Source organism: Diorhabda sublineata, chromosome 3, assembly GCF_026230105.1.
Source record: "Diorhabda sublineata isolate icDioSubl1.1 chromosome 3, icDioSubl1.1, whole genome shotgun sequence".
Taxonomy (NCBI): domain Eukaryota; kingdom Metazoa; phylum Arthropoda; class Insecta; order Coleoptera; family Chrysomelidae; genus Diorhabda; species Diorhabda sublineata.
Window position 1 is genome coordinate 27,249,666 of NC_079476.1, and position 23,437 is coordinate 27,273,102.

The following is a 23,437-nucleotide window of genomic DNA, read 5'->3' on the forward strand; positions in this document are numbered from 1 at the left end:
ATATACACGGTGTACCAAAAAATTTAGGAGGTGATTGCTCGTATGAAATCAAGATGTGTTTTACCTCAGCAAGACCCATCTTAATTTCATACGAGCAATCACCACCTGAATTTCGTCGTATGCATTTAGAAACACCCTGTATATATGAATACCTATCATATCTTTATTTTCGACCATGATTGGGGTGAATTAATAAAATAAAAACACGTGTAGAAATGAATAAATTTATTACTATACATTTTATACAATGTAAAGTCGATGTTTTTGAACCATTTTTCATTCATTACACTTTTATCAAAATGATTTTTTTTGAAAATAATTTTATGGTAACAGTTATATAATGATTATAGTTCTACAAAAAATCAACAGCGAATTTTTTCCTTTAATATTATCCTTTTGGATTGGGATGAACATTAAAAGTACAAATATTTACATATTTCACCAAAAAATATGTTTCAAATTGCACGTATATTTTTATGTACAAGAAAATTTTCCGGTAATTTATTTGAAATCTCCTAATATTTCGATTTCTGTAGTTCAAGTTCTTTATTTAGTCCTGCAACTCTCTTTTTAATTATTGAAATTGTGAATGCACGTGTATCATAATATCAAATCATTGTTCACTTGATGAGATTTTCTTTAACAAAGATATTAATAGGTTCCATTATTTCAGAATCTAACATACAAATTATCACTATATTTGTAAAGGAACATTTCGTGTATACGCTAAAATCTAAAGTGTAAAGTTTTAGAAATAAGACAAAATTTCTCAACTACTACCATATTTATATCCCTTAGTTCTTTCTGGAATATATCTAGATTCTGTCTTTTAATCTGAATTTTGCAGTTTCCATTTTATGGGTTCTCAAATTATTGATATTATTTCTATATACAATAGCGATCATTGTGTATAGTATATGTACGTTTCTTTTCCTTTCCTTCATAAATACTTTTCCCAGTTGGTATTCTTCCAACATATGTTTCTGGTTTTATTAGGAAGATGGTCGATGTAATATTTGTGGAATTTACAGTTACATTTGACCTTCAACCTTTAAACATTTCTAATATGTCTTACAATATTCCTGCACATTCTTCTTTCACTGTTTCTTCCATCTACTCTTCTATATTGGACGTAATGTCAATCTTGGGGTTTGATCTAACTTTTCTTTCGAACGTATTACTTTGTTGGTATCTGGTTTTTTAAATAACAGACTCACAAACATTACTTGTCCACAATTTTAAATTATTTAAATAAATATATAATCGACTAATTTAATATATATCACTAAACGAAATAGTTTGTGAATTTTGGGAATGTATGTGGTGATGGAGGTCGTCCAAACTCTGGTGTGGCATGCTGGAATCCATTCCGCCCGAACCAGATGACGAAGGACCGTTTGGACATTGCGTTTGTCCATTGTTATTATTGGTACCTTCTTGTCGCATCAGATTTCTTCGCCATTTCGCTCTCGCGTTTTGAAACCATACTTGTAAAACTCTCTTTGAAAGTCCCGTTTTTTGCGCGAGTTGTTTTAGATCTTTAGCGTCAGGATTTTGGTTGATAGCAAAGTAGGTTTTCATTGTTCTCAATTGATGGTGTTTGAACGACGTCCTCATCCTTTTTGTCCTTTGACTCTGGTGGCCGTTACTTGAGGCTGGTGATGTCACGGATGAATCATACGACAAAGATTCTAATGAAGATGATAAGTCTCCTTGTTGAAGCATTTCTGAAAAAAATGAAAATATGATTGAGGATTCGAAAAAAAGTAGAATCATTTTTCATTCGATAAGTATATACAATGAATTTATATCAATGATTATCTGAATTTAATAAAAAACGTTATATTTCCAATTACGTACGTTAAAAAACGTTCTGTACCACTTTCAATAAGAATTCCTACCGAAAACATGCTTACAAGTCAGCCATAACAATTAACTGTTATCTAAATGCCTAACAAATTGTTTCCATTCATCGACAAAAAAAGTTCCATCTGTAAAATTCCCATTATCAACCGCCTGACCAATCAAAGGATTCAAGTAGTAAAAATCGGCAAAAAGTAGTTTTGTCGCTGTATAGAGTAGAGATGGCAACGTTATATTGATTTGTTATAAGTTAATAAGAACGAAAAGCTAAGTAATCATTGGAGACATAATATAAAGGAAACTAAGAATAAAATCGATGAAAAATATATTTTAAATGAAATTAATACGATATAGAATTTATTTATCGATTTAAAATTTACTTTACTCACGAATTTCATACAAAAACTTTTCTACGTTCGTACGAATTCGACAAAACTTTATTTTGTTTATTTTGTATTAGTAATATTAAAAGTACAGCTATGAGCATTATTAATTTGAAGTGAAGAAGAAGTTACATTAATATTGGTACTTGAATTGACAAAATTTAACGAATTCAAAGAAATAACATCGTCTATTGTTTGTTTTTATTGAGTCGTTCACGCAACCCTCCGCAACTGTGTTGGATTTCCACCCACCGTGTTTCTCTAGTTGAATTATATCAACACCAAAATTCACTAATAGAGACGCCGAAGAACCCAGTGTAGTTTTTTGGTAAATTCAAATATGTTGGGATAAGCGAGGGAATTTTTGAAAAGGTATTGATAACTGCAACTTGGATTTTGAATTTTCCATTTTTCTACTGCAAAAAGAAATGATATGTTTTGACATTTGTGGGTCGTTGGTTTTTATATTTTTTATAAATTTTTATACCAAGTTTAATCTTAACAGTAAATCGACGTTGAATATGAGTTTTTGTATCAGGTACTATGATAATTAAAATATTTCCAGTATTATTAAAAACGTTACATTTTATTTTATACAATTCCTCTCACCGCAGAGATGTGATTCCTAATATTAAGCAACCTGAAAGATGTTATATATAATATCTAAGCTTATATTAAAATTTTTTGCTGTCATACCTTACGCATGTGATAATGATCATCTGGAGTTTGCAACAGAAACTTATTAATTTCTTCACGGGCAAATGTTTTAGATTTTTTGAGTGTTTACTGATGTCTACGTCGTTATTTACCATTAAGGTGTATTTTAGTTTTGAATAAGTCGACAAAAGTATTGAAGACTTCCACATTTTGGATTAAATTTCAAAGTAAGCTACCAACACTCTTTCTGTGAAGCTGTCTATGCCTTTTTTAGTACGCCAGTCCATGAAAGAATTTTTTAAAATACTGTTCCCTGGATTTATTATTATTATTACAATAAAATTAAAATAATTAAAGTACCTAGCTAGAAATTTGAAAATTACAAGGGAAAAAAAAAGATTTAACTAGAAAATAGAAAAGCATCCAGTCCATTCTTATAAATATTTTTTCTTTTTTCAATTTCCATCTGTGTCCTCGAAACCGATTATCAGTGTCCACATTAAATATGTTTCTTAAGTTACCATAATTGAAATTTAAAATGCGATAGATGATTATCATATCCCCACGAAGACGACGTTGTTCAAAGGTCGGTAAATCCATTATATTTAGTCTTTCTGTATAACTAGGTCTTGTGCGCCCGAGGGATAATCAGGTTGATCGATGCTGAACTTTTTCGAAAAGATCTAGTTCCGGACACCCCACAGTTCCACAATACTCCATAATTGGGCGAATATAAGTTTTATATAAACGAGTTGAATTATGTAATGATATCCTTCCGAAAGACTTGCGGAGGAGATACAACTTACTTTTTGCTTTGTTGGCAATACTTATAATATGTTCGGATCAACTCAAATCCGTAGTAATTGTAACACCGAGCTCGTTATAAGCATTCACTTCATTTAAGGCCTAAGTAAAGAGCTACACACTTATCTGCATTAAGAGACAACATCCAGTCTAAGCACCACTTAGAGATCGAATCCAAGTCCTCTTGAAGATTTATATGAAGAGATGAATCAGCGTATATTTTCGAATCGTCGGCATAGAAAACTTTGTTGCATTGAGTATGAAATTGGAGGTCACTTGCGTATATTATAAGTAAGAGAGGACCCAGTAAAGATCCCTGCGGAATACCGCTTAATAGGGGTTTCTCAGCTGAAAAACAATTTCCCACTTTCACACAGAATTTTCTATTTGTTAAGAATGAGTCAATCCACTCCAGTAGATCACCTCGTATGCCAATTTATACAGTAATCTTCGTTTTAGCACTCGGTCGAACGCTTTTGCAAAATCTAGGTAAATGATGTCCGTCGGGATTTTCTTGTCTAAAGATTTTGTCCATTCATTACCTTTTACATATCCATGTTGTTGTTTAGGTATTATTCTTTCGATCAAAACAAATTCACTGACATATTCTGAAATTATAGATCCCATAATCTCACAGATGATTGGTGTGAGACTAATGGGGTGATAGTTATTGGGAGAGAGAAGATTCATAGTCGTTGCGGTTGCCGATTTAACAACATCTTCTGGTGTGCAGTTTGAACTTTCTTCACTATTACTCTCTATCACTAATAATAATACTACACTCCTTTTAATTAAACAGATTTTCTTGAACGAATATCAAGATAAAAAAGCGTGACAGTTTATCTGAGAAACGAATTGATATTAGAAAGAAAGCGTTCACTTCAAATTCATTCTTTATGAATGCAAATGAATGAAAAAAAACGTGAATAACGGACTTAGAAAATAGTTATTTATGCAACAAGTGATTAAAGTAATACTTTTTTTCACGAGTTCGACGGCAATTCCTACGATAAATAACTATTATTTTAGCCTTTGGAATCGTAACGACTTTTTTACTTCAATAATTTGACTCCCATCTCTACGTTAGACCGGTATCCGCGGAAATCAAGGGCAGCTGCTGTTTCTATATTTCGCTCTCCGATGTTCGTATGTCTGAAGGATATTGATTGATACACGACATTCATCCTGACAGGGGTACTTGCAATTAAATCTATGATTTATTTTCTTTCCCAGTTATTCGAAAAATTGTGCTACTAATTAGATGTTTACTCGTTAAATTATATATTTTTCTCATTTCTTTTTATATTGTCTCCATTAAATTGTTTTCTTGTAGTATATATCGCGAGAATTGGAAGGAATAGATCCAGTTTCAATTTTATAAATGATGTTATACTAATTTTGGTCCAGAAGAATTTCTTTGTAAGACTGTGGAAAGTTTTTTAAATGAAAAAATTGATTTATAAAGCAACAAGCAGACTTGTACATCAGAAAAAAGCCCAGAAACATCAAGTTTTTAGGCGGATCTTCGGAAAAACACACAAACAACGGAACCACATATAAATTGAATGATAGAGGATGGAATTGTAAACAACCTAGAGCCAGGATATTTTAAGGATTCCATCATAATTTCTGCGATTTTTCAATAAAATTTGTTAATTAGCGGAATGACGTATTTCCGTTAGCACTATCATTCTTCATGTTAGTCTCGTCGTCTTGCAGCACGTTTTTAATTTTTGATTTTTAATTGGAAAGTTTCACGTTATTTTGGGTCCTTTCACGCTTGACTGATTCGTACTTTGATGAAAAATTAAGCGCCAATTACCTTAAACATTTTTCGGCACTTATCAGTCATGCTAGAATGAATTATATTTCCATATCTACGAAAAAAATCTAAACATTTTCATTTTAATAACGCCGGTATCAATATGGCCGGCATTGATATAAAAACGTAATAAATTTTAACATAAGCATTGTTATATATCTCCGACTATAGTTAATTTCACGGGTTTGCATTCGTAATCTATTTCGTTATGATAACTTTTATTTTGGGAATTGAAGGCGACTTCCCTTTTATACAGAAGACAGTAGCGCGCGTGGGGATACAATACAATTACACAAAAGACACATACTAGAAAGATACGTAAAAATAGAAACATATAGTTTCTGTAAAACACAATAAATTGGTTTTCGTAGCGCACTGGATACAAAAGAAGCCATCTTAAACCTACAGGTTCTCATTCAGAGATGCAGAGATATGAACAAAGACGTACAATCGATTTCTCCAAGGCTTTCGGTAACGTCAAACACGAAAAACTTATCGAGATTCTGAAGTCAAAATGCAAGAAAAAAGTAGATAAAGTACTGTCAAGAGAGAAGTGATTCGGGCCTGCAATCTGTCATCTCTCCTATTCAATATTTACTTAGAAGATATATTTAGAAAACCACTCGTAGAGCTATCAGATGGAATCAAAATCAACGGAGAAACAATCAGCAACATTAGATATCAACATCCTTCAGTGGGTCTAACGATAAACTGTCAAGACATCAAGACCTCGTAGAGACCTCGGAACCACAGTACACGCGAAATGGTACTAGGCATGAGAATATGATCACGGATAGAAAAAGCTCGAGCTGCGCTTAACAACATGAAGAAACTGTATATCAGCAAAGACCAGTTAGGTGCTACATATTTTGTTCTAAGCTGTAGAGGTTAGGACCATAACCGAGGCTTTCGTAATGTGGAAGTTGTATTTATAATAATAAAACGGAAACGGAAGTGTTTTGGCCATATACTAAGACATGACAAATACCGTCATTGGAGCTGCTTGTCTAAGGCAAAGTGGATGGTAAGAGAAGACTAGGGAGAAGACGCAGAATAATTTTGTCAATAGTCAACGTTGGTAACGAGTTGATAAAGAACTTCTGTATCGATAATATTATTTAAATGGTCAAATAAGCTTAATTGAAACAAATCATAATCATCTTGTTTACATCTATAAAATTAAAGATTCTACGTTGAGATTAAACCTGAAGACTACAATTTCGTTTTAAAACAACATATGATTGCCTATAATCATAACTCTAATTATACTAAATGTTCATATTTAAACGATGATTTTAATAAATTCATTAAAATCCGAATATATATTAATAGATAGAAATTGATTCAAATATTTATGATAATTGTATCTCCGAGAAGTTTCCGTTCTCCGCCAATGTCTTCAACGGTAGGTTTTATTTCATCAAATTTCATTATCTTAATTATTGTTATTAATGTTAAATATTTCATCCAAATTAAATAAATCCGTATGTATCTTTAATAACCATCTAGATTATAATAAACAATGGGAAGATACCATGAATGAAATGTCGAAAAACGTATCGAAAATAATGAGATATTTTATACTCGGTGGACAGAAAAACAAAATGATATTCTGTTTAGATTTTTTTCATATTCATATTAATATTTTTTGAGGTTGACTACCCTATATAACGGACTTTATAACCGGATATAAATGTGTATAGTTGAGATTTGGTGCGCAGATATAGAATGTATAGAACCAAGAGACTATTCGTTGAAATAATTTGGAGCACCTGCTCAAAACTCTTTAGAAGCTAGTCGATGCGTTTTTAGATAAGATATTCTTGATGGACAATTTCAATGTTGTGTAAACTATTAATTGACTTTAGATCTTCGGATAACCAGAGATATTTTTACTTTTTTTCATGGGGGAAATTTAGTTTAGTGACAATTTAAAAATAAAGCTAAGAAATTATATTCAAAACTTTCTATTAATAAGAGATAGGAATTTTTAAAAATACAGTAAATATTAGTACATATATACAAGGTGTTTTGAATACATTCAAGTAGAGTGATTAACAATACATAGAACCAGCTGTATAAAGACGTCTAAATGACCTCCAAAACCCGCTGTGTGATTTGTACCATCGAATCAAACAATTCCGCTACCAAAAAACCCTTCTTACCCCGTGGCTCATCAATATCCTCCCCCTATCCATCCCTTTGGTTGTTAGCAACAGCATACGAAGACTTCCCTGAAAACTAATTTAACTTTCTAGACAATTTCCCATATCTATCAGATGAAACTCTACTACAGACACTTCTTCGATCGTCGGTATAGCAGGTTTTCTGCGGTTTCCCTGTAACCTGGTGAACCGGATCAAAATTAAATCAAAAAACATTTTATATATAAAAAAAGCAAACCCGAACCACGAAGAAACGTTTTTACTTAAGCTAGAACTGTCTTTTCTTCTTGTTCTGACCAATGATAGTTCGCTTTTCCTATTAATGTTCAGACCTCTACAACCCCAGAACAACTCCCTTAAGCCTTCTTCCTATAAAAAATTTCCTAGTTTGAACTGTGTGTAGAACAATTTTTCTTCATGTAAAGAGATATTTTGGAGAAAATATGGAGGAAAATGTTATGCTATATATGAACTGGAATCGTATACGACTAAATTTCATTATAAGTATACGAAATGCATCGATTTATTCCAAATGAGAATTTCTAGAAGATAGATCTTTCCAAGAATATAAATATTTAATACCGGCCATCGCATCCGCCCAATTGGCTACCGGATTCTAGTTATCCAATCCTCGATCTCGGGATACTTTTCATCTGTCACCGTACCCAACACCGGGCCACCCACCGTTTAAGTGAAACCATAAATAACCTTCGCGATACCAATTCGATATGTGGTCGATGATAGGCCGTTGTTTGGTCCTTCCAAGACTCGTTTTGGGTATAAAACAAAATAATTTTTTTTTTATTATTCCTCACGGTCAAATCCTAAATTTATTCTTATTTCGTATTCCCTAACTAAACACTAAGATAATTTTTTTTGTTCAACATATAAGGCGCGTTATAATTATATTTATTCAAAAATGCATACGAGCGTCATTCTGAAGTGCTCTTCTCGAACGACGTCGGGTGCAGGGTTTGAAGTCTCTCACGCGGGCTAAGGACGTGAAGTACGCGAGTAGTTTGCTAACAACCCCTGGAGACGTGCTCGAGTGCTAACATTCATCACAAATATTATTACCATCGCCGATATAATTATTCGAAAAAGAGATCGATACTAATTGACTGAAAACATCTTTTCCTTGGCTTGCACAAAAAAGTATTTGGATACGGAAAAAATAAAGCGCAGTACCTACATCTGATCAAAAAGAGGTGTGAACTTTAGGATAATATATGAATAAAAACCTGTAATTTGTCTAAAAACGCTCACGATTTTCAACAAATAATGGTTGATGAAAATGATTAGTCAGAATAGAACAATTAATAATGAGTATTATAGCTATAATAATTAATTAAATATATAAACAACAGTTGAAACGATGAGAGGAAAAAAATCTGACAACCAGTAACGGCGGGGTAAGCTCGTCCAAGAAAACAACTGAGCTTTTGAACCATATATTTCGCTAAGAAGAAAAAATAAGAAAGGGACTTAATTTATTGAAATATATTTTATAAAACTAATCTTAATATTGACGACCTTATAGTTTTATTAAAATCTACAATTAAATTATATATCTGTCTGCGCATCTACACCAAATTCCAAGAGGAGAGAGAAAATACAGGGGAAGTTGTTAAAGTTTTCGAAAAATGCCTTGTTCTACGGATAGAGGATTGTTTTATTGAGTTCATTGTTTTACTAGTGATGAAAAATGAATTCAACTAAACAACCCAAACATGGGCAACCAGTGGTTTTAGACAGCCGGAATCTATAGGAAAGAGAGGTGGAATTATGAAGGTTTAGTGTACTTCGAAAGCATTTCAGATAACCGATCCGTCAGTGCCGAGGTATATAGTGGACAGTTCATGCGATTAATGAGGTTTCATCTGCATCCAAGCGTAAATAATGGTTTCAGCAAGGTTTAAAGATATTTGTTTTAAAACCATATAAAACGATTCCTTTTTGAATGATTATTTAATAGACAAAGTGAACAGGGAAAACATTATTTGAGAGACAACCTCTATATTATAGATATAGATAGATATTTTTGTCGCATTTAAACATTGTAATACAGAATCACATAATAACTATGAATGAGTATTGAACCGAAAATTATCCCCTGTACATGTAACAGTTTGTTAAACATAAATAACTTATTATTGTCAATACTCGAAACGTTCATACTAATCACTCTTTTTTTGTCATTCATTGTTTTTGTACTTTGTATTTGTTTTTACCCCTCTCTTTCGCCCATTTATATGGATTACCAAACAATAAATTCAAGTTTTACCGTTTCCCATTATACCTCCCCAATACGAATAAAATACCCTACGTAGAATTAGAAATGTATGTACGGCCACTCGTATACAATACTTATAACATCAAACAATTCGATAAAATAGTTTTCTACTTACCCAACGTTGCAGCAGCCATTCTCATCGTTACTGGTATTTCCCCACAAGAGCTTTCATCTTCGGCTATTATCCTCTTTTTCCTCGGTCTTCCTTTGGTTTGTTGAGGTGGTGTACTTGAAGGGTAATATCCTGGTGACACTCCTCCGTTGTACATCACGTCCATGGGATCACAAAAATCTATGATTTCGTAATGCGGCCTATGGAACAAAACGAAACGAATCATTTATTTTTTTTATAAAAATTATATTTAGCATTGTACCTGCAATATATTAAACCTTCCCGCATACCGAAATGGTCACCTTTCGATAATGGAACTCCACAGGAAACACAAGAAAAACAATGTAGATGATAGACCAGGTCACGTGCTCTCATTACTAGTTCGTTGGCTGATATACCAGCGTGACATCTTCCGCATCTCGTCACAGCGAACATTCTGTAACAAAAAATAATATTGTAAACAGGAATATTATCAATTATTGTCGGGACATCCTGTATAGAAATGAAATTAGTTACGTTTCTGGTTGTTTTATAACAAATCTTGGATCCAATTAGCAGAATCGATATTCTTTGTTTTAAAATTCTACTGGCCGAAAAGTGTCATTCATCTAAAAGTTTCGGTAGTAAATCCTGACTTCGACCACACTTTTCCATTGACAACGTTTTTTTCTTCATTTTATTTTAGTTTTACATAAAACTTCTGAATTCTTTAGGATCTTACGCAACGTTTTTAATGAGAACAAATTCTTGAGGGGTTCATTAAAATTCTTACGGGAAACTTTCGACAGAGGGCGCGCTTTTGAAAGATGTGTTTATACTCTAAATTTAATTGGATGTGATTAATTTTTTTCTAGTTATGTTTTACTACCTGCCGATTTCTTATATTTTGGATGTTGTTGTTACCGAATTGGTTTCAAATGAAGATCTAATAAACTAAAAATTTCAATATTTAGGTATAAAGATCGCTTATTGTTTTTTAATCTCATAAAACAGTTAATACAAAGTACCAAAACTCTATGTTGAATCCCTATGAGTAGCTCTATCCAGATACTTGATAATATACAGGATTTTTTCATTAAAATAAAGAAATTTTGCTGTTGTTGTTGATGTTTTATAGAATTTATAGTTAAAAATTATGCCTCCCATTTATGTGGCGTAATTACACAGTTTTTTACGCAAAACAGGGAGTATAGATTTGATAGAATCCAGAAGTTCGAATACTTGTGACAGTGACAGTGACAAACGAAGGAGATGGAACCAGAGAAATCGATAAAATACCGCCGAGAGGGAACAGAACGTTCGTGGATACAAACGAACCAATACAGAAATCAAACTACTGTATGGTCAAGCCGAGATAGTGTGCGTGGTGAGATCAAAAAGACTAACCAGAAAGGATGAAGATAGCAGTGTGAAAAAATCCTACTTTAGAAGAATAGGTGCGAAAAAAATGGAGATCTAGAAAGAATCGGAATGAAGAACTGGCGTGAAGCAGTCCTGAACAAAAGACAGTAGAGCGACTCTAAGCTTTGTGCCTATAAGGCCTGTTGAGCTGTTTTAAGAATTAAGAATAAGAAAGGGCATAAACAAGATACAAAATGTTTTGAAGAGAGACGATATTAGCTATGGAAATGTGAGCATTAGACGTTGATAATGAATTCAATCTTCATAGTAGTGAATTAATATATACTGGGAACTTCCTATAACTCCATAACAGCAATTCTGATCTTCCAATTATTCCAAGTTATGTTTAACTTATAATTCAAAATAATTACCGTGTAGAAATTGTTATTTATTAGTCTCACCACCTCATTTTTTAAAAATGATTGCATTAAATGTATTCTACATTTAGTAGACGTTTAATATCTTAACACAAACATAGGAGTTGTGTGAAATAATAACATCATTTCCCCGAATGAAAATATTATTATTCTGTCGGTGTAAATCCATCATAACACCCCATATCAATATTTATCAAAGGCTTGTGAATGTACACGTTGAAAGTGATGTAATGTAAATAATAATTATTTGAATTCCGCCTGTTAGATAGACAAAACAAAAAAATAGATATTGATATGTTTGACATCGGAAACAAGTTTTTTTATAAGATCGTTCTATTCAATTTGGTTTAGTGTGAAATATTTCAATCAAGAACAGTTTACAATTCAAATAAAAATTTATGGACTACTCTCGCAAATTAGTTTTGATAAAAATTAACCTTAGAAAACATTTTAGAATCAAAATAAAATTCGTTTAAACTGCGCAATTCTATTAGTTTCGTAATTAGTTATTATTGTTGTGCTAAGTACCATAATTTTGTTAAAAAATTAACCGAATGATGTTCCTATTGTAGAATTTTGAAAAATGAATGAAAACCATGCTGATATAGAGATTCCGAGCTTACTGAAATATAATATATGACAATATGTTTGTTTATAGCAATGTATCTATTAATTTTTTTCATTTTTCCATTCATGTCAAAAGGGCAATATTTTGGTAGCGTCATATGTTTCTAGTCTAAAAGGGGACGTATTTATTTTTTACTGACGTAATTTGAAGGCAATTAAACTTCGATTCCACTTAAGGAGATGCATACCTACCCAAAGAGAAACCCAAAAATGGTCTTTTACTTGTGAAAAGGTAATAAAGTCTCTTTTTATAAATGGGCACTAAATAGTATTGTCGGAATTAGAGCTAAGAGGTATCTAGGAAAAAAAAGTTTCTTTGTTAAAATATAAAATGACTAAGAAGGTTTAAGCGATATACGGATAGTATTTTCTATATTTATGTGAAACAACTTTTTGATATATTTCTTTGTAAGAAAAAATTATCATAAAATCGTTTCATAAATGACAAAACTGTCAATTCAAAAAAAAATATATATTTAATAACGATGGCAAACTGTCTGCGTGTCGATGAAGGGCTGTTAATAAAGACTCGGGAATGTTTGTTCGATTTGTCGAGATATGATTTTGATGGGAACGAATCGGACATGTCGTGATTGATAGAGCGATAAAATTTTGTTATTTTTGAAACCTTTATCTCTATTCTTGTCATAATATTTTGTACGTCGACTAATAATAATTCGAGAGGGAAAAAATTGGTAAATTATGATAATTAGTGCACTTACTTACCTATAATAATCTTCTTTGCAATAAATATTCCCGTCTCGAGCGAAACAAGTCAGATCCGAATCCAAAGGTAATTTACATTCGCAACATTTCAAACAAGACGCGTGCCATTGTCTATCAACAGCCAACAGATAGTACCTATCGTGGATTCTCTCTCCACATCCCGAACACGAAGATACTTCCATCCCGGAGGAACCTCCTAGACTCGAACAGGGAGATGACGCGTTATCTCGCTCCTTCAACATCATCAGCACTACTGCCTGGTCTTTATACGGCGGATACGGTACTTGTAGTAGTTCTGAAAAATAAAAAAAATTATTAAAGACGAATATATTGACCGTTTGGTGACTGGCTGGCGAGAAAAGTATATGATGAAGGCGCCCGAAGAAGCGCCGTTTGATTCTATCTGGTTTAATGGCGCCAATGGTGTAGCATGAATAAGATGCAACAGGAGATTTTATATTTTGATGAGAAACATATGAAGAATTTCATGTAGAGGACTCATTGATAAACAAAAACGTGAAATATATGAAAAAGATTAATATTTTGATGAGAAAATTGATCGGCATTTCTGTTATCATTAATTAAGGAAAGTTGGTGGATTAGATTTGCTCTAAAAACGATATACTAAAAATAGGATGAAGATCTGTCTAGATCAAAGTTTGACTATCAGATTATTCTAAGAAACTCGCAATTTCACCCTCTAAAACTATAAAAAGGAGTAAATAATTTAATAAACCTAAAACCTTTCGAGAATTGGGATCTACCCTAGATTCTTGATTGACTGTTGAAAATCCTTTTCATGCCATGCCACTGATGAAAACTGACCCAGTTTCTTTCCACGTAAATGGCTATTAGTTATTATAACTATGACTAATTGTAGTATACAGAGTGGTTCATTAATCAGGTTCATAGTAAACTCCATTGGGATTATTGAGCAACAGTTTTGTAACGATAAGTACGAGATAGAGCGAGCGTGTATAGGATGGGCTTTTAACATCGTACAGAAAGTTATACTTATTTTTGTTTAATATCTTCTCTTGCTATTTGACATATCCTAAATAATCTTATTAAGGAATAATTCAGAGTATCTTAAAATAGTGTTTTTATTCGATCAGAATCGCTATTTATTCAGCCAAGACTCTATCTAGAGTAATCTTGATTGCAGTTAATGTCATTTCATATTTCGTGTGTAACACATCACTCGATAAGTCGTGTGACTAACTAAAAAAACACATTTTTTTTGCCAAAAATTGAGTTTATTCTCAATGTAATCTCCTTCAAGAGAAATACAATCATTCCAACGATTCTCTAATTTCTCAATACCGTGCTCGTAAAACGATTTGTCTTTTGCCTCAAAATAGGCTTCTGTTTCAGCAGTTGCTTCTTCACTTGAATTGAGTTTCTAACCGGCGAGGATTTTTTGAGATTAGCGAATAGCCAGTACTCACTGTGGACCAGATCTGGATGAGTAAGCAATTCGAAGTGTAATTCGTTCAATTCAACCATCGGTGCATTGTCTTGGCGAAACAGTGGTTTCTTCTTCAACATATGAGGCGGCTATTCCTTGATTTTTGCATTCAAACGATCCAACAGCTAAGGTAGTGGAGGTGAATATGGCCCAGCGGGTAATATGGCCCAAAATTGCTAGCACAAAAAGTATTTATTCGCAGTCTGACATCAGTAGGCAACTGCCCAATATGCCCCTCCGCACACCATTATAATATCTGCCGCGCTAAGCACATGCTGGTATAAGTTTTCCGCTAATTTCTTAAGCACGTTTTTCTGTAAGAATCAACGTGAACGCCGTACCCAATTAAGAGAGGTAAGTGTACGTAGTGAAGTAGCTATGCATAGAATGTTTATTAAGTGTTGTTTTTACCCATTGTGTTGTCTGGATGTACTTTAGGTTAATATGGCCTGACGATGTGATGGGTTATATGGTCCAGGGGCTATATAACCAATGGGTTATATAATCCGCCAGTGGAATTACCTTAAAACTGTTATCTATTTCTTTTGTTTGCTTTAGATTTGAGATGGGGAACATTTGCAAAAACCTGCGCAAGCATTGGGCTCAAGACCAACTTGAACAAGCAGTAACAGCAATCAGAAGCGGAGAATCTCAAAGAAATGTATGTTCTAAATTCGAGGTACCAAGGCGCAAGTTACGGCGATATTTAGTTCAAGGCTTGTCAGAAAAGAAACTGGGTCGTCCAAGTATATTGAATCGGGAACAGGAGAAAAATTTTGTGCAACGGATTAAGCGATACTCTCAAATTAGATTGCCTCTCACTCCCAAACTTGGGCGACATCAAATGTTTCCATATTGTGATATCAACCACATTTCCAATAACTTTAATAAAGAAAAACAGCTTGCTGGAAAAGACTGACTTGCTTTGTTTTTAAAAAGAAATGACGATTTGTCCGTTCGCAAGGCACAGCCCATGAATCCTGCCCGTGCTCAGAAACTTAACAAGGCAGTTGTGAGCGACTACTTCACCAAGATAACCGAGCTTATGACAACATTCAATATTAAGGATAAACCCCAGAATATATACAAGATGGACGAGAAAGGCGGCCGCCTCACCATATACCATCAACAATGCGTTCTGTCCGAGAGAGGAGTACGGCGGGTTCATATGGTTGCGCCTGAACACGCCGAAAATGTAACCATCGTAGCTTGTTGTAATGCTAGGGGCAACTCCATTCCACCTATGATATTGCTTCGAGGAAAACGCTTAAAACCGGAAATTTGCGATAATTTGCCTCATGGAACTCTGGTAAAAATGGAACCTAAAGGCTCTATGACGACACACCTCATCAATGACTTTCTAAGACATTTTACTCAGTATAAATCGAACGGGTCTACACTGCTTGTTTTTGGTGGAGCTACAATCCATTTAGATTTTACCATTGCTGAAACAGCAGAGTCTCTTGGTATCACTTTATTCTGTTTGAATTCAAATACAACGCACGAGCTCCAGCAATTGGATAAGGCTGTATTTCGCTCTTTTGAAGCAAACTGGGATAAGGAACTTTTGAGATACTGGGATACCTTCCCACAAAGGAGCCTGAACAAGAGTAGATCAACATAATATTTTCCCGTGTTTGGCCCAAGTGTATGTCGCCGGAAAATTTTTTGAGCGGATTTAGAGCTACAGGATTGTTTCCTCTAAATCCTGACGCAGTACCTGATGCCGCATTCCCACCTTCCTTAGTAACACAAGGACCCTTGCCCCATGAAATAAATGAAAGTCTTCCGAGTTCAGACGATGAAAATGTCCCACTGGCGACTTTAATTAGAAGAAGCAAACCAATTTCTCAACAATCTTCTCCAACTAATACAATGAATACGTCTCTTCAGGAAATACTTCCGACCCCTAGCGAAGGAAAGAATGTTGGAGAGACTAGGGTTGGGCGAAATGCGTTAAATTATAAAGCGCAGCAAGTAACAAAAAGCCTTTTCATGGAGGGACATGGCCAAGCAGCTAAGGAATATCTAGCTTCGAAACTTTCAGTTCCGTCAACTTCCAAACAAGGAATTTCGATCCCACAGTCCACGTGTAATCAAGCTACACAGGAGTCATGGTTATATGCAGCTTGTGAAACAGAAGACCAACTTTATATGCGAATGTGTTCAAAATGTTTTACTTGGTATCACGAGGAATGCGTTGGTCTTCAGCCTAACGACGATGAAGAGTTCCAATGCTGTTGAATGTTTCCTCTTTATATTTTACTTTTTTTATGAATTAGAACTAGTTTAATATTTTGTAAACTCATCTTAAATAAATTAAAACGACATCAATATTCTTTAAGTTTGAAGATTTTTACTGTGGGCGATATAATCCGACCAGATTTGTAATATTGCCCAAGTGTAATACAATGAAGTATTACACTTTAAACTACTGTGAATCGGTAGAAATAGAATATAGTATTAGCTATTGATTGTTTCTCCTTTTTTGAGATAATCGATGAAGAATATTCCATGCGCATCTCAAAATACTGAAGTCATAACCTTCCCAGTTGACTGTTGTACCTTTGGAAGCTTCGGACGTGGTTCATTGACTGCAGTCCGCTCAGATGGATCCACGTTTCATCGTATTGTCACATATCGACGCAAAAAATCTGAGTTATTACGTGGAGACATGGTAACACAGTGCTCTGAATCATCAATGCGTTGTTGTTTTTGATCGACTGTGAATCAACTTTGAAAGAAGTTTCCTCATGGTCAAATGCTCATGAATAATTGTAAAGAAACTGCCTTCTGATGTCTTTTCGACCTCAGCTATCTCACGCAATTCCAATTTACGATTAGATATAATAATTTGTGGACTTTGTCGATGTTTTCTGGAGTAACCACGTCAATTGGACAACCAAAACGTTCACCATCATTGGTGTCTGTACGACCACGTTTAAATTCAGCAAACCAATTACAAATAGTTTTTTTCTATGGAGCAGAGTCCGTATAACACTTTTGAAGCCATTGCTGAGTTTGTACAGTATTTTTTTTTTCATCAAGAAGCAATGATAAATTATCACACGAAATTGTTTTGAAACTAACAAAAGTATCTTCATTTAAATGGCTGTCAGTTTTTTTTGACTTATCGAAATGTAATGAAATTTTACACATAGTTTTTGGAAAGTTGATAAATCCACTGTGTAGAGAAGATATTGGACTTCTTTGAGGTTCACCTGCATTAATAGAGTCTAAAGTTAAAATAAAAAAGTTTGGACATTACAGGTAGTAGGTCTATTGGCCTGGAGGATTTTATTTCCTCGGGGGTTTAATGGTATCGACACTATTATCATTTCTTTGGTTTTCTACTGAATTGTAAAATACTCAGCTCTAATTATGGGATTGAAAATTTATGTCAAAAGCTTCAATTTTTCATTGAGTAGTACATATAAGATTTTTAATGTTATTTAATCGTAACTAAGGGACTTTTTGAAATCCTATTCATTTACGTTTAAAGTGAGAAATGTAGAACAATTATCGTGTTTTCTCATTGGTGATAAAAAATAAATTACTGTTTATTTTTCGGTCAAAAGATATAAAAAACACAAAACTATTAATTTATTATGCCAAAACAAGGACTTTTGTTTAAATTAAACTTCTTACGTACATTTAAGTACCAGTAGCAGAGCATTAAATTTAAATAATCATTAAAATTGTCATTTGGTAGGTGTTTATCAGTTGTTATGGGTTATAAAGTTAAAAGTGAAACATACCATGACAGGCCGCCGAGTATTGTTGCAACTCAATAAATTTAACAGACAAGTGCAAACTACAATTAGCAATTAACAAATTAACAGAGTGCATTTTATGTTCTTTGACTACATAAAACGGAGTCTATTCAATGTTTTAGACTTCAAGTGATTATTTTTGTCTCCAAACTAATTTTATAATAAATAGTTAAAGATATAATAGAGAAAAACTTCTACATTTTTGAGTAATGAATAATATAAAAAACTAAAAAAGATAAAATTAGAGACAATTTCAAAAGCTATTAGAAGAAGGGGCTTCATAAACTTCTACAGAGTGGTCATAATACTAGTTATAACTATGGAAACTGGTAAGAATAGACATAACATGGAATGGAAGGCATATCAGGGAAAAAAAGGAGTGGGAACGACGAAAAGCTACAATAATTTTGCATCAACTTATATCAACTAGTACACAGTATCGTGTATTGAAGCTATGAGCTATGTTCTGGTTTAAATCGTCCTGCTTCAATGATATCGTGTTTGTAGCATCTATGAAATCTTAAACAAATTGGTTAAAGCTGAAATAGATGTCAAAAAACACAAATAAAAGTTATCATCCTGGGTTCTGAATGGAAAAACAACTTGACCTAAAAGGTCGAAAATGAAGGTCATCGCCTTTTTTTCTTTGATTACATGTAGGTACATAATGCCATTAAAGTTCGTACCGTGAACTTTACGATGTGGTGTAGCTTTCTCATCATGGTAATGCGTCGATTTGTGAAGTGGTGATTAATAAAAGACTTTCTGTTAACATCCGACTTACTTAACAGATTTTGTTCCATGCCACTTCCGGGTCTTTAGACATTACTAAGAATGCGAAGAGCATAATGGATGGAAGCCATTGTGAAAGAAGCTCTGCACAAATTTGGGTTGAATGATGAGGAGTTTTGTAGCTTGTATTTGTCTTTATCAGGGGTCTCCAAACTTTCCAGCCTTAGGGACATACTGATTACTCCAGTAAGTTCCGAGGGCCAGAACCATATTATCATTGTTGCCGGTGGTAAAAAGTGAAATAGTCCACTGATGGAAAAAAACTCCGAAAAAGTACGCAACGTTTAGAAAAGGCTGCAAATCGGCAACACTGCATATTATTAATTTTACTGTCATTATCTGTAATTTTTAGAGTAGTCGTAGAGTACGAGACATGAGGAGTAACGTGACATGACATCTGTTGGACACAACGCTAACAGATGGCGCTAATAGCATGTACAGAATAATCTCGTTGGTTCGAGAAAGTTCTGGTGTCTTCCACTCACTTCTAAATGGCAGTAATTGGAATATATAAGAAGGCTAGTGGAGCAACCACAAGTCAGTTGCTATGACACTGTTGTGAAATAAAATAGTGCGTACCTCCTTAAAACATGTTTAAGTTTAAGAAATCTTTGTAACAGTATTTTGATTTGAATTGTTGCTTTTGTGTGTGATTTAATAGTATGGAAAAGAAGCGAAAAATTGATAGTGAATGCAGAAAATTCAAAATTCAGTGGAACATTCAGTATTTCGTAATTGAGTCCAATAACAAAGCGCTATGTTTGATTCGCAATGAAAGCATAGCTGTTCTCAAAGAATATAACATTAAACGTCATTATGAAACAAAACATTTTCAAAATTACTCAAAATATACAGGAAGTTTGCGCACAGAAAAATTCTAAGCTATGAAGCGCGGATTGAAAGCGCAGCAATCTTCATTTACAAAACTCAAAACTGAACAAGAAGCTGCAACTCGTGCCAGCTTTCGTGTGGCTCTTGAAATTGCAAAACGTGGAAAACCATTCACCGATGGAGAAATGATCAAAGAATGTATAATTACAGTAGCCGAAGAAATGTGCCCTGAAACGGTAAATTTATTAAAAACTGTCAGTATGTCTGCAAACTCTGTGGCTCGAAATATATCCTCTCAACTGTTCGACAAAAATGGACATCTTAAGTGGTTTTCTTTGGCCTCGGATGAGTCAGATACTGCTCAGGTGTTGATTTATATTCGAGGAGTTGATAACATTTGTGGGTCTATGGTTACTTCCAAGACACCGATCAGATGTAAGCTTGTGGTGGATAACAAAATAATACACCAGGAAATGAAATTTAAATATCTGGGAACCGAAATATCTGGACACGGGGACGTGGAGACGGAAATAAGAAACCAAGCTACAAGAGCCTCAAGAGCAGCAGCATACCTAAATGACACAATCTGGCGAAATAAATACATTCGAACTGAAGCAAAAGCCCGCATATATAAGACCGCAATCAGACCTATATTATCCTATGCAACAGAGACCCGACCTGAGACCTCTAAAACGAAACGGATATTGGAGACTACAGAAATGAAAATAGTTCGAATAATAGCGGGAAGAACACTAGAGAATAGAGAAAGAAGTGAAAACATAAGACGAACATGCGGGATAGATAACATCAATGACTGGGTACTGGATAGAAAGATAAAACGGAATGAGCACATTGACCGCATGACGGAAGAACGAATTGTGAAAATATCGAGGGACAAATCACCAGCAGGACAAAGATGCCTTGGAAGACCTAGGAAAAGATGGAGTGACAACCTCCCAGGTGACTGAGCTGAGGCAATGATGTGAACAAAAACAGGCAATGATGCCTATACACAGCAGGAAGAAGAAGAAGAAGAGTAGATAAAAGCTATGAAGTGCATGAATGTATAGTATTCATGGCACAACTACTGGTACAGATATTTTTAAAGGAGTTGAAATGGCCATTAATCAAAAGAACCTTCGATGGAAAAACTTGAAATGTATTACAACTGATGGAGGCAAAAACATGAGTGGTAAAGATAAAGGAGTGGTCGCTCTTGTGTCAAAGGCTGTAGAAAATGACGGTGGTTCAAAACCATTAGTCTTACATTGAATCATTCATCAACAGGCTTTGTGCGGAAAATGTTTGGATATGTGTGAAGTTCTGAAACCAGTCATATCAACTGTTAATTTTTTCAGATCTTTTGGGGCTGAATCACCGACAATTCCGACAATTTATTGAAGAGATTCGAGAAAATGACTTACCTTATCATACTGCCGTACGTTGGCTTAGTTGTGGGAAAGTCCTTCAGCGCTTTTTTGAACTTCGAGCAGTGATCGAAATTTTTTTGAATGAAAAGCATCGCCTTCTTACTGAATTACAAAACAAAGCATGGCTTTAAAAGTTAGCATTCTATGTTGATTTGACGAAACATGTGAACGAACTGAATTTGAGATTGCAAGGAGAAAACCAGGATCTTCCTGATTTATACACTAATATCAAATCATTCCGGAAGAAATCGATACTGTTTCAATCACAACTACGAAGTAAATGTTTTTCACATTTTAAAACATGTGAAATATTCACACCACTGAGACTGAGTTTCCTATCGATTTTGCAATCGAAACTTTGAGTGCTTTGAAAATAAATTTTGATACTCGTTTCTCGGACTTTGATGCCATTGCGAATCAAATAAGATTTTTCAAAATAATTTTGATACTGACATTGAAACCCTAGCCCCGGAACTTCAAATGGAAATGATTGATCTACAGTGCAGTGATATAATTATGAACAAATATCAAGACTCATCTTTGTTGGAATTTTATTCTAAAAGGAGTTTTCAAGTATGCTATCTCTCCGCGGGCCGGACAAAATCTGTCCGCGGACCGGATGTGGCCCTCGGGCCGTAGTTTGGAGACCCCTGATCTATATGATTACGCCCAATAACTTTTTCGACTGTGTTCAGGAAACATTCGACAAAATGGCTTTAGAGGAGATGAAAATAGAAGAGGAATTGACAGTAGGTGAGGTTTTATTTAGGAAGAACGTCACAAATCAAATAAACATACGTTAAAAATATCCATGTGCCGCCTTCTTTACACTCTCGACTAAAAATAAATTCTTTGACGGCATAAAGACACAAAGAATTCTTTTATAAACGTATCTTCTGAAAAAGCAATTCTCTTTCACATTTCGCTTTATAGTAGGTACCTGTCGAAAATATAGACAAGTGTAGGTAATCTCTTCTTCGACAGAAACACTTGAATGCACTTCAAATATCTCTTTATAGTTTGGGGTTGTGTCTACTCTGCAAAAAAGGTTCACACTTCAATACCCGCTTTTTGGTGTATATGTAGAAGTTTTGACATATTTTTAAAAGTTTCTATTATTATTATTATTATAAGTATTATTTCCGTCCAAATCGTTTAATCGCACTTTTTAAAGTATGATTTGCGTCTTTATACCACTGTCTATAAAAAACAATAAACATTAAAAATCAAATAGCAAAAATTATTAGAAAAATTAAAAGATTTTGGTAAAAACAAATTATTAGATTATTATCAGAAATAAATGACTGAGGTTTTCAGGTTTTCATTATTTTTCAAATTACACTCTTGTTTATTATCTATAATATCCAATTGGCAAAATGACCAACAACTCCAAGTTTTCCTACATCTCAAGGTGTTTATTATACATGGATTTAAAGAAATATCAGATTAATACGTAAAAATCAATGAAAAGAATATTTACCAATCAATTCAGATCCATAAATCACTTATTACGATCACATCACAAAACAACAACGTTCTTGGCTATATTTTTTGATGAATGTTTCGAAAAACAACTTTTCGCGTGCCACTTTACGTTACCCAAAAACCCTCTGAATAAACCCCTGAAAAATCTTCCGTCTGAATATAAGCTTTGAACGGCGTCCGTTTGTACTTTACCGTCGCATCTAAGAGCCCCGTGTATCATCACATAGGGATGCTGCACAAGCCACACCTTGTCAGCCCCACAAAAGCTGGCGCCACTCCTATTCTATGTAGCGATGTTCACTATCCGTCCAATCAGTCGAAACGTCCACAATCGCCCCTCCAAATACGATCAACGCCTACTTTATAGTATCTGCCGCTGACATTTGTAGAAAAACTGTTACTTTTGTCATCAGATTTTTCTTGTTTAT

The 23,437-nt window shown here is 34.0% G+C and overlaps 1 protein-coding gene across 1 annotated transcript; it reads right to left on the bottom strand.

The window, feature by feature from the left end:
* Nucleotides 1-210: 210 nt before the first annotated feature.
* Nucleotides 211-23,224, bottom strand: LOC130441373 (LIM/homeobox protein Lhx9-like). Its single transcript, XM_056775026.1, has 5 exons — nt 23,005-23,224; nt 13,231-13,525; nt 10,362-10,535; nt 10,103-10,299; nt 211-1,727 (listed from the first exon to the last, which is right to left on the bottom strand). Exons 2-5 carry the CDS (start codon nt 13,473-13,475, stop codon nt 1,273-1,275), a joined length of 1,071 nt encoding a protein of 356 aa, XP_056631004.1. The 5' UTR covers nt 13,476-13,525; nt 23,005-23,224; the 3' UTR covers nt 211-1,272.
* Nucleotides 23,225-23,437: the final 213 nt, after the last annotated feature.